Source organism: Aphelocoma coerulescens, chromosome 3 (genome assembly GCF_041296385.1).
Source record: "Aphelocoma coerulescens isolate FSJ_1873_10779 chromosome 3, UR_Acoe_1.0, whole genome shotgun sequence".
Classification (NCBI taxonomy): domain Eukaryota; kingdom Metazoa; phylum Chordata; class Aves; order Passeriformes; family Corvidae; genus Aphelocoma; species Aphelocoma coerulescens.
In genome coordinates, this window is record NC_091016.1 from 3,268,806 (window position 1) to 3,280,937 (window position 12,132).

The 12,132-nt window shown below is 41.4% G+C and overlaps 1 protein-coding gene across 2 annotated transcripts in view; it reads right to left on the reverse strand.

Moving 5' to 3' along the window:
* The window catches only part of EFEMP1 (EGF containing fibulin extracellular matrix protein 1), a 46,040-nt gene that overhangs the window by 4,256 nt on the left and 29,652 nt on the right, over window positions 1–12,132 (reverse strand). For both annotated transcript variants that reach the window (XM_069008891.1, XM_069008892.1), the window contains exons 5-8: window positions 8,112–8,234; window positions 4,559–4,678; window positions 2,231–2,350; window positions 693–812 (exon numbers count right to left, since the gene is read on the reverse strand). In XM_069008891.1, the coding sequence (XP_068864992.1) occupies window positions 693–812; window positions 2,231–2,350; window positions 4,559–4,678; window positions 8,112–8,234 (483 nt within the window). The remainder of the gene's footprint in view (window positions 1–692; window positions 813–2,230; window positions 2,351–4,558; window positions 4,679–8,111; window positions 8,235–12,132) is intronic.

The window sequence follows — 12,132 nt, forward strand, 5'->3', positions numbered from 1 at the left end:
AGAAGAGTTATTTTCTTGTATTTTCTGCCCCTAATTGTCACATCTCTTTATTTCTAAAATTAGACTGCTAAATCAGCTTCTGCATTACAGAAGCAATAGTTCTTGCACTTAATATATTGTTCTGCAATATTCTCTAATAAGATGCAGGGACTTTTAGCACCACTGAGGAAAAACCACAAACTTGAAAATCCTGGCATTTGGTGGCACCTGGCCAGAACATTTATTTTTCTACACATGAATTATCTAAGCTGCTGAAGGCTTGCATTTTTTTTTCTCCTGTTATCAGAAGAAACATATCTTTACTTCTACTGTGACAGGATTTAGGAATCTCTCTGAAAAGAAACATGATATAAAGCCATGTTTCATGTCTGTAAAAAATGGCCTGATTTTATTCAGGGATGTTTATCTCAAATTAAAGCCACTACCTTGACATCTAAGACAAGTTTTACCTGTGGGTTGCAAAAATTGAAATTTTGTCCTAGGAATCTGAAGGACTTGGAGCTTGAGTTGAAGGATTCAAATAAGGTTATAAGATATTTAATGAATCATCAACTGCTTCATCAACATATCTTCTGCTAACAGCACAGTAATCCTGTCACAAAATATAACCATTTAGCTAGCAGGCACCCTTAGCCTTGCCTGAAATGGTGTAAATAATGCAGGGCTGAGCCTGCCAAGGGGAGGGCACCTACCTTGGCATGTCCTGCCTCCTACTACCTGGTATCCTTCAGGGCACACACAGGAGAACTTTCCTGGCTCGTTGACACACTGGTACTGACATATGTAACTTGAGGTTCTGCATTCATCAGTGTCTGCAGAGAGCAAAAGAGCTTCATGTTGTTGGCTTTGAAAATTTACTTTGTTACAAAACTAAATAGAATAGTTAAATGTTTGAAAAAAAAAATCTGTTTAAAAAGAATTATCGAAAACCTGAAATGTGCTGTTTAATGCCTTGAGAATGGAAGGGTGAGTTCTGCTGGGGTTTCGTTAGTAATCCTCCAAAGGAAGAATTTTGGATTTGAGGAAGCAGAAGCTAAATTAGACTTCAGAACAGGTTTGGGAAAATAACTCTTGAAATTGTGTATACTTGCAGTATTCCAAAGTGCGATGACTTTGAGGAAAAAACCCACAGCTGTGAGATTAGTTAGTAAGGCAAAAATGTTGCCTTTGTACTTGTGCCCTACGCTCATGGAGTAGCTCTCTGGGAAAGAGAGAAATGTCTTTTTTTTTTTTTTTTTTTTTTTTTTTTTTGCCTTCTAATAATAATCAGTGGATGCCATTCTCCTGCTTTTTTATCCTTGTGTATCCATCAGTCCCTTGTGAGGGAAGCCTGGTGTGAAACAGAACTGAACAGTGTATGCCGTGAACAGGAAATGAATTTAAACCTATCAAGAGGAGGGATTGGCTTGGAAAGCACAGAGCTGCCTCCTACTACCTCTGAGCTGAGTCCAGCTCTTGGGCTGGGGTCAGGGATGTCCTTGGAGGCTGCATACTTGCTGCTCCCTGTTCTGTTCAAATAGGATTAGCTTAAGCAGCTTGGCTTAGCAGAGGGAGGATCTGTAACAGCTCTTCCAGCTTGCTAGGGAGGGCAGTGGTGAAGCAGGGACCTCTCTGGCTCCAAGGCTGGTAGAAAGGATATGGGCTCTAAGGGTGAGGTCATCATCTGTCCAAAAGGAGATTAGGGCACCCCTGTGGAGCCTCTGGCAGAGGAAATAAAGTGTTGATTGTATAATCATCAGGAGACATGCTGTTTATATACACAAGCTGCAAAGCACCTCAAAAGCAGAATTGTTGCTCCCTTAAAATCAGAAATTGGAGGTTTTGTTTTCAGAGGAGCCTAACAAGCCACAAAATTGCCCTTGTTTTTGGTGTGCATTCCTTTCCGATTCATTTAATGGTCATCAGCATTAGACCACCCACAATTCCAGGGAGTTTGTGCAATCAGGGTTCAGAAACCTCTTTCATCCCACTTTGGGATATGAAGTGCAGCAATCTCTGTCCTGTTTTGCACTTGCTATAGAGAGACCCATTCCTACCTGTACCTGAAAGCAGCTGCAGCTACTCAGGTGTGAATTAGCCCCATTTGTACCATAAAATAATAAATATCTTAAGGCTTTTGGCTATAAACTGTACCCACAGAGTGTCTCCAATTCTGTTCCTTAGTTCACGGGCTTCTGGGAAAACAAAACAAATGAAAAAAATTGCTTTTCCAAGACAAAAAAAGTCTTACCTTCACAGTTGATTCTGTCACTGCTTAGCTCAAAGCCGGGATTACACTGGCAGATGAAAGAACCCAGGATATTGTAGCACTGCTGTGCACATGGGTTGTTGGCATCACATTCATTTATGTCTGAAAGGAAAAATTAGATATTTATCTTGTGTAGGTGGTAATTAGGCTCGGTGGATTAGTCCTTAGGCTGGGCCTGTTGCTCAGCAGAAGCTCAGTTGGCTGTAGCAATGTAGATCTGCAGCCGCTGGAGCAATGTTAGATCTGTGCTTTACGTTCCATGTAAAAACCAGTATTTTTCCAGGAATGAGAGTTATTCTAATGTGTGATGAATTCTCCCAAAAATGTTTAATGTGGCTATTAAACTCCACATTCCAGTGCCTTTTTTTCAGGTATGAAATGCCAAGTCTCTATAAATAATTGATATAAGGAACACATACTGATAAGACCTCTCAGCATGCAGTGGTTAAGATTTATTTGAGCTATTTATTACTCTGAAAATTTGTTCTTTTAAATTCCATTGCAGTTATAACATGAGCCTTTGAGACCAGTAGAGTTCTGCAGAGCTCTAAGGCCTAGACCATATTGGGGGAAGGTATTTTTCTGTGCTACATTTTCCATGGTGTTGCCCATCCCAAGAACATTTTGAGGACACTGGTATGAGAAGAGAAGCAATTTTTAATGGGAAGTTTATATAAGTCTAATCACTTCTGGAATCTATTGCCCTTGTTTTGCACAGACCGTTGATTAACTGCTGCTCCTGTCAGTCTGTAGATTTTAGTGTTTTCCCTAGTATTCCTTGTATTTCCCTCCTGCATGTTTTCCATTCATGTTTGTGTTTATCAGATATTGCCAAGAGTAGAGAGCTGTGCTTGGAAAAAACCTTTGAGTTCATGGCTTATAATTGTCAGCAACACTGTAAATTTACAGATACAACTAAAAACTGACAAAGGTGAGGCATTCAGAAAAATGAAAAATGAAACCAATGAAGAGGATATGAATTCTCTGCATGATGAACCTTCTAGTCCTGAAAATGAATGATAATGGGGAAAACTCATCACAACATTTTTTTTTTTCTTCCTCTGAGTTCATTTCTGGCAACAGTGCAAAGGATGTACATCATTCCTCCTCCAATACCACCAGGAGGAATAAATTAGGTGGCCAAAGCCCCAGTTCTTGTTAGTTTTCCAAGAAATATTGACCCACTTTCAATATAGGCAGAAGGTGTGACACAAATGTAATGGCTACAGCTGTCAAGTATCACTGTGACAAATGTGAGATTTTGTCTTGATGCAGCAACCATTCATTTATAAATTTTCTCCTTAGCTTTCCTTTCCTTTGCCTGGTAGAAATGTGCGTGATGAGGCTGGAAAGCCAGGGAAAACACCAGGGTGTTTGGTGGAGTGCTGAAAGAATCCACCTTCCATTTGAGCCATGGAAAGGGACAAATAAGTGACTTCTGACACTTGGTTCTGTTGTGTCCATGGGCAATTTTTAAAATCCTATGATTTGGTGAGAACCAAGCAATTCCTGTCTCAGTTCAGAGCTGTGCAGTGTCCCAGGGTGATCGATGAGGTCTGGCAATGCTTGGAATGATGGTAGAAGCTGGAAGATTTCTCTATGTATATAATAGAGTTTTTTTATATATAAAGTACATCTCTGAAGAACTTCTGACCATCTCCACCAATCTCTTGATTTTATAGCCATTCTGTCAGTGCTTCAGCAGACAGAGTTACCTTTTTATTATTGCTCTAATCCTTCTAGAACAGATTTTATGATTTCAAACTTGACATCAGTCTTAAAGTTTTACGGTGCAGCTTCCCTTAGTGTTTTATTTCTAAAGGCAACATCAGTGCTGAAAGGTCACTCTTAGCAACCCTTGTTTTAATTTTTAAGATTTTCTAGATATTCAAATGTAGCCTAGAGGCTTTCTTTACCATGTGCTGAGAATAATTACCCTTAACAGCACAGGTATGGTATTGATTCCCTTAATTCCCAGTTCTGGCCTTTGTTGTGTGAGCTGGGAATAATATCAGGAAAGCCAATAATAAAGCTGAACTGAAAGAGTAATTAAAGCTAGGATTGAATACTGAATATAAGGCTTTAGATGTTCCTTGGAAATCTGCTATGCCAACAAAATAACAAGTGATCAAGAAAGCTCTAAATTTTTCTCCAACCCTCCTGTAATTCTGGGATCACCCACAGAGGAGATCACACTCAGTGCAGTCTTTTACTGGTTGCTGTGTATTTCCTTTAAGTTTCCACCCTGGCAGCCATGTGCCAGTGTTTGTGTGTCTGGGGGAGCTGCTGTGCAGGCTGAGGAATCCTTACCTACACAGGTGTGGTTGTTGGATGCCAGCTGGAAGCCAGCGTTGCACTGGCAGTAGTAGGAGCCGGGGGTGTTCACGCAGCGGTGGTGGCAGTACGGGGGCAGGGTGCACTCGTCGATGTCTGGGGCACCAAAACACAGCAGTTAGTTCACATGGAATCCCAGCACTTCCCTGCTGCTCTCTTGTGTCCACAGAAAGTTAATTGCACTTGATTAAAAGCAGGGGAAAAGCTTATGTGAGTAGGGGACTGCTTCCATGGATATTGACAAGATACAGTTTAACTTTTCCTGTAAGGGACTATTTTGTAACAAGCTTTTATGCTCGTTGTCTTCACTCTGCACTCCAACATTATTTTATTCACTCAGTCCTGCAGTAGTGCTTGGTCTGGTTTATTTTATGTAGGTAGAATTCGGTGTTTTGTTCAGCTTTGCCATCAGGATCCCTCAGGATCAGACATGGTGCCGACCAACACAGCCAATGTGTCTTGGAGCTCATTTTCCCAAGAACTCGCATGCAGCGCTCCTGGCACGTACTAAATCTTTTCAGCTCCATTAGGAACAGTCCAGATTTTCTGTGCAAGTACAGGGGAATGGCAAGGATAGAGAATTAATGGGCCTGAAAAGGAAACAGGTGGTTGTGCTTCCACAGGGATCCCCAGAACCTGCCTTGTTCCCCAGGGGGCTCCCATTGCTCCCATTCCGCTGGCTGCCTGTCCTGGATGCCTTCCCACCCAGCAGCACCACACCTGGCTGTGCATCTCAGGCACTGAGAGCCTTCCACAGCCTCTCCTTGCAGGTCAGCCCTGCTTTTGAGGTGGAGCAGGCTGCCTTTCCAAGAGTCGGCATTCCTGGTGTGCATTGGAGCAGGGGTTTCACCTGCCAACCACACAAAATGTGCACCACCCCATTCTCTTACCCCTCTGCATTTTAAAATGCTTCCCTGCATTCTGGAGGAGATAGTAGCTCTGGTTTTGCCTGGAAAACATGTTTTATTATTCCATTTTCATGTGTGTGTGCAGTGGCTGTCTTGAGCTGCGGCCTGCTGGAGCTTGGTGAAGAAATCCACGCCGTGCTCCGTCCTTGTACACAAAGGGACATTTCAAAGGATCAACACTCACACAAATCAGACCAGTATTCACTGGAACAAAGAAAGGCACTTCCCATATCCATGCCAGATCTTGAGTTTCCTACCTCCAGCTGTTTCCACCATAGATGTGTTTAAAAAGGGGCCAAGTCTTTATTTTTTTTTTTAATAATGAGGAAAGTGTTTGTTTTAATATCAAGTGAAAAAATACTCTTTAGAAGTTAACCCTTTCTTTGTCAAATGTGGGGCTGAACTTAGTGGGGTGTTTTGGATGATTCTGAATGAAAAGGTTTATGCTGGAAAATTCCTGGCTATCCATACAGTAGCAACTGTCACTGTAACTCTTGTTGCAGAGAGAAATTTGGAAGTGGAAGTGGAATAAATTAAGGAGGCACAGTAGATTTCCATCCTTGACTTTTACAGGACTAAGCTCTTTTAAGTAACTTTTAAAAAAATAGGATTATACATATGAGCAATGCTTTGCTGCATTCATTAATGCTTTTGGGATCTGGCTCTTATTCAGTGGGAATTTTCCTTGTGGGATTAGGCACATCAGCTCTGGGCAGATCTAAGGGCTGAGATTCATCTGATCCATTGGACCAAATCTGTTTGAAGTGATGCTGGAAAACAATTTATTCTCTTTGCAGTCATGCATTTCAGAAAAGACTCATTTGGCAATATGTGAACAAGCAAATTAAAAAAAAATCTCAGAAAAAAAGTCAGAAATTATTAGTGAATTTAGAGTAAAATCAACTGATTGTTAGAAATGTCTTTTTTTCTTCCCTCTACCTTCAAGCCAAAATAGTCTGGAAAAATTTCTTTCAAATTTGAGAAACATTTCCTCCCATATGGAGAATCTCTATCAAGATCTGGCCCTGAGAACATTTTCTGGCTAAGTTGCTATAAAATCCCCAAAGACAGGCTTTATTCTGAAATGCTGACAGTACTAACTGTTGGGATGTACTTCTAATTTAGGTCAGTGTGTAATATGTAACACAGGTGTTATTCTTGGTTTTGACCTAAATAGGAGAAGGGAAATTTCACTTTCCAGACATCTTTGTGCATAGATTTAGATGCATAAATGTATTCACATTTAGATACAAGGGTCTACGACTCTCATTTCTTCTCAGTTCTGTCATGTTTCCAGTGAGGCTTTCATTTAGGACCATAGGTCTTGATATCAGAAGTGCTGTTGCATGGCAGTAATGTAATTTACCTGCTACATAAAAAAATCCAAATAAATCCCAGATATTAAAAAAATAAATCCATGACCTTCCAGAACTATTCCTCTACCTACATTCCAAATTAGTCATCCTACTCCTGCACAGAGAATGGAGAAAAATCAGATGCACCTGTGTTTACACCAATTTGACAGTTCAGGGCCTGATCTACATCTCCTAGGAAAGAGATAAGAATTTTTGGGTTTATTTCTACAGCCCTTGGATTGGAATCCTGAAGAAAGAGCCATGCCCAGAAATTTAAGTTAGTCCAGGTGTGTACTGAAGTCTCCCCAGTTTCTTAGCTATGGCCTTAACAAGGCTTTTTGAGGAGATTAAGAATAAAAATTTAAAAATTCTCATACACTTTGAAATGCAGGATCCCTGAAAGAGCAACACCTCGAGTTTTGTTGAGGGCAAAAAACCCCAACCCCTTTTCTCCTATACTGCATAAAACCAGCGCAGTGTCTTAGAAGAGGCTGCCTTGAATATCAGCTCCTGATGTGCAGATTTGACTCTCTTCTTTCATAGTTGTTTTTATTATCTGACAAACCCAATGCTTAAGGCTGGAGTGCCTCTAGAAACAATTTATCCATTGAAATGGTGATTAAAGAGGTGTTAAATGCAAGCTGAAGGAATAGGGTAATGGCACTTCGGCGTGATGTCCCCACCTGAGGATGGGATAGGGAAGATGCAGTGTTTGCCCTGCACTTGGATTTAATTCCGTGCTGTACTTGCGGAGCTCCCGAGGGTGCCGATAGCTTATCTTGGCATGGAGAATAAAGCCTAGTGGGTTTTAGAGGCTGCAAATCACCTGTACCTGCATTCAGATTTTCCATCTCTTTCATTTGTGCCCATAAAGCTGAGTCCTGGGGTGGGAGTGGGGACTGGGGGGAGGGAGTGCTGTGTCCCACAGACCTGGAGTTGAATCTCAGCGGAAAGATGTGCTTTGCTTCGCTGCCATCAGGGACTCAGGGCAATATCTGGGACAACGGGCAATGCCCCAACACAAACAATCAACACAACGGGAACTATTAGCAAAACTCAGCTTGTGAACTCCAAGTGTTGATTATCCTTAAAATAGCTCCTCGTCCCATGTTTTAGTGATTAATTATTGTGGTAAAGTGACATTCCATTGCATTCCAAAGCGAGACAGCTGTTTTACACCACACATACCCATCTGCTTTATGACCAGTATGAAGTTTGCAACTGGAGATCACGAAAGCAAACCACTGAATGGAAAGCAACACTTACCAACACATTGCTCCCCTCGTTTCTGGTAGCCTGGAGGGCACTGGCAGCTGAAGGACCCTCTTAAATTGACACACACTTGGTCAGCTCTACAATTGTGGGTTCCAGTTGCACATTCATCTATATCTTTATAAAAAACAAAACAAGTGCAATATTAGTCATTAAATTTATTTAAAGTATTTAGCCTGTGGAAATGCTTTATACATCTTCCAGCTACCTACAAGTGAAGGCAGAAAAGTTCAAATGCACTCCCAAGATGTCATCTCTACACTTGCAGCTATTGGAAATCTGGTAACATTTCAAGTCTTGTACACTGCCTTTGTAGATATTTTCAGCTATGGCTATTTTAAACATTTATTTGTCAAATACCATTAATATTTTGTACTTGTCAGTCTAGAATTTTCTGTAAACTTCTTGCAGCTTCATCATATTTGAATCATTTGCTTGTTTTGTTTTGCTTTGGTTTTTTTCCCACGCTGGTTGGATGTTTCATGCTGAATTACTCCAGAAAATTTCAGCAAATGCCATTCAGCTCTTTCTCAAGGAGGAGAGGAGTTAGAAATATGTTGTTTTGCTGGTACTAAAAGGACTCTGCTGCTCTCTTGCATGGTTCCCGTGCTCCATGCTTTGGACAGGGACTTGGAACTTGGTATGTGGTGGCCTTCTCATCAGGAAGAGATCTGCCTCTTGTCATTCCCGTGAAAATTCCCCTAATTCAGTCAATCTGTTCAAGTCTCTGGAAGCAGTTTATGTATGTTTGTATTTGCACAGTACGGCTGAAAACGCGAGCTCTAGCCCGGTACTTTTCAGAGTAATTCAGGCAGCTTTTAGTTTGCACTGAATGCAGGTCTATACAAGTATAAAACCAGCATTTTTATTTTGCCTGCTCATAATGAGTCCTAAAGGTACTTAATTATAATTAAACTGCATGTGCTGACAAATGAATTACCATTTGCTTTCTCATTTGAACATCCAAAATGTTGGAGAGCTTTTTATTGTAACATGACACAGTACAGTGAGATGACTTTTAATTTTGGCATTGTACACAATTTTTTTAGACTCTAGGCTGAATAAACAAATTCCTTAAAACTTATGATCTCTAGTTTACAAATCTCAGCTGACCTCTCTATTTGTATAGGCACTGGGGATGTTAGAACATCACCAGTGGCAGATTCTGGGTGGTGCTTTGGAAAAAATGATGGATTCTTTCTCATAACAAATGAAAACAATTTTGACCACACGATTCAATAAAAAATAAACTATCAACAGTTTGAATTAATTCTCAACGTTTGCCCTTTCCCCAAATGTCCAAATATTTTACATATATCTTCCCTTTACCTGACAGAGAAGCTAAAGCCCTTTTATGTTAGGCTGCTCTTTGCATTTCTGCACAGAGTCAGTCCTGAAGCTGCTGTGCTGGTGCAGGATTTGCTGAGCTCACTGGTGTGTCCTGACACTGAAAAGCACAATTTCAGGTGTGAAGACTTTTGGGGACTACAACTGGCTGTCTCCTGCCACCCCGGCACGGGGCAGCTCAAGGCAAAGGTTTTGCAGGGACCTCATGAGCTTTGTACTCCTGGTTCCTAAAAGCTGGAAACAAAATACTTGTACAATTCCAATCCTTTTTGTTCCAGAGTGTGTTGGGACAAAGAAAGTTTATTTGATATTTAGGAGCTTCATATATGAGTAAGTGTGAGTTGCCTTTTAAGATGGATTAGTTAAAATGCATTGAATAATAAGCTGCTCCAGCTAAAATGATTCATAGATTTACTTATGCACTCGTGGTCTCTGGCTGCTCCTGATGGTAAGTTCAGCTGGACAGAAACACAATTATTCCCAATTATTGCCTGCTCACTGCCTCCCCATTTGGAAACCCTTGGAGGGTTTTGATGTTCTGGCCAAGATCTGGGTTTATAAAAGGTGGGAAGTGAGGGTGGGCAGGAGAGCAGACTCCTGCCTTCCCTGGGAAGGGGTGGTGTGCTTGCCATGCTTGGAGTGGGTCTGCTCCCACCTGTGCAGGGGAATCAGTGCTGGTAGAGCAAGGCTGGTGGCCTAAAGGTTGTGTTTGAGGGAAATACTTTGTGAGGAGAGCAACAGGCACCTGGAAAGGTTTCAGTGCTGGCATCTCCAGTATTGTAGTAGTTACAGATGTGTCCTACTGTTGTGACTGATACAGGAGTGAGGAAGTGAGTGAAGATTTCAGTGCTGAAAGCAGTGCCAAATGTGGATTGTGTTGGTGCAACCCCGGAGCAGCCCAGCCCTCGTGGAGTGTGGGAAGGAGCACTGGTGGATTTAGCAGTGATGCTGCAGCTCTGCCTGTGAGCAAGGCCAGAGAGGAGGCTCCAGCTCTTGGCACTCAGAATGACCCAGATCACTGTCCATTACAGAAATAGTCTGTTTCCTAACTGTCCAGAGAGTTATTGGAGAAACAGAGGTGTGGGAGTCCTAGGAAGGAAGCAACAGCAACATTGGAGTTTCCTTGAGATGTGGCAGGGCAGCTCCATTTCTCTTTGAGGTGGCAGAGGCAGAGTCCCTTATTTACCACTACACACACACACACACACACACACACACACACACACACACACCTCTCTGTCCATGGGAACTGGCACCATATCACACTGGAGGGACCAATATTGATTTGGGATTCCCACTATATGTTAATGGCCCTGGGATAGGTAGATTGCCTATCTGCAGTTCTTCAGGGTCTGACTGAACTCAAGTTTCCAAATTGCTTTTCCAGTTTTGGCCCCTCTGTAGGATATCAGTCAGTCCCACGTCTTCATACCATTATTTTAAGAACTTATTTTTCCAGTTGAAATCAGACTTTTCCAATCCATGAGATTCCTAGAGTCGCCATGACTCACACAGTGCCCTCTGACAGTGGTTTTGAGGTTCCATCAATTCCTGCTTTTAGTCTGTATCAAAGGCAATAACATGGGAAGGAGAGAGTGGGGGTGATATGAAGCACATATTCTTCTCTAAATTCTACCACTTCATTCCATTTGATGTTTCTTGACAGAATCCCTGGGCTTAAGTGTGAACAGTAAATGAGGACATTGGCAATCACAGCTTTTGGTTTCTGCCTGGTGCAGACACCCATGGCCATGATTTGGTCCCTGAGAAGACACTGCAATCTGGGGCAAGGGTGTGATACAAGGAATATCACAGAGTTCACCAGCTCTGATCCTGAGAGCAAGATAAATTTATCTGACCTTTCCTCTCTAGCATGAATGTTTAATAATGTGTTACGTGCATGTGTATTTATAATAATTAAAAAAAATTAAAACAAGGCTCTCCACTGCACACACTTGTCCCTCTGGGGAGAGGGTGAGAGAACAAACATGTGACAGATGTTTGTCATGTTGCTTAATGCACTACTGGAAAGCACTCAAGATACCACAGTGATGAGTGCAGTATGAAAAACAGATCTAGAAAGAAAATATGGGGCTTTTACAAGCTCATTCTTGAGCATCTTTCCTCTACATCCTCTTTTCCAAATTTAGTGTCATCATGATAACGTTCATCTCCAGAACTGTTTCAGCAGCTCATTCCATAGCTGAGGCTTCTGCCTTAAGTGAATATCTTACGTGATAAGAAAACACCTGAAAACACTCTCGAATAGTTCCTCATCAACTGTGTTTAAATTTCATTTCTAGATGTTGCACAAGCATTTTTTTGCCCAGGTAAGCCATATAAATTACACCAGTAACGAAAGTGATCTGCTCTTTTTTTTTTCTTTATATTTTCTAACTGCAGCTAACATTTCTAAAGGTTGTGCTGTTCACCACACAGAAACAAGGGCTATAAGTTTGTATTAAGTAGTTAAAAAACAGAATGGTATTTGCTTATTGACACATGCAACCTGTGAAATACAGTGCATTTAAGAAGTAATCTGTATCTCTGAGTCTGACCAATTTACTCCCAGAAAGGTTTCCTCTGGACAGTTACACCCTGTGTAGGTGGAAAATTCCTTTGAAACAGCCTGTGTGTCTCTAACAATCCTTTTGCAGATCAATCTTAC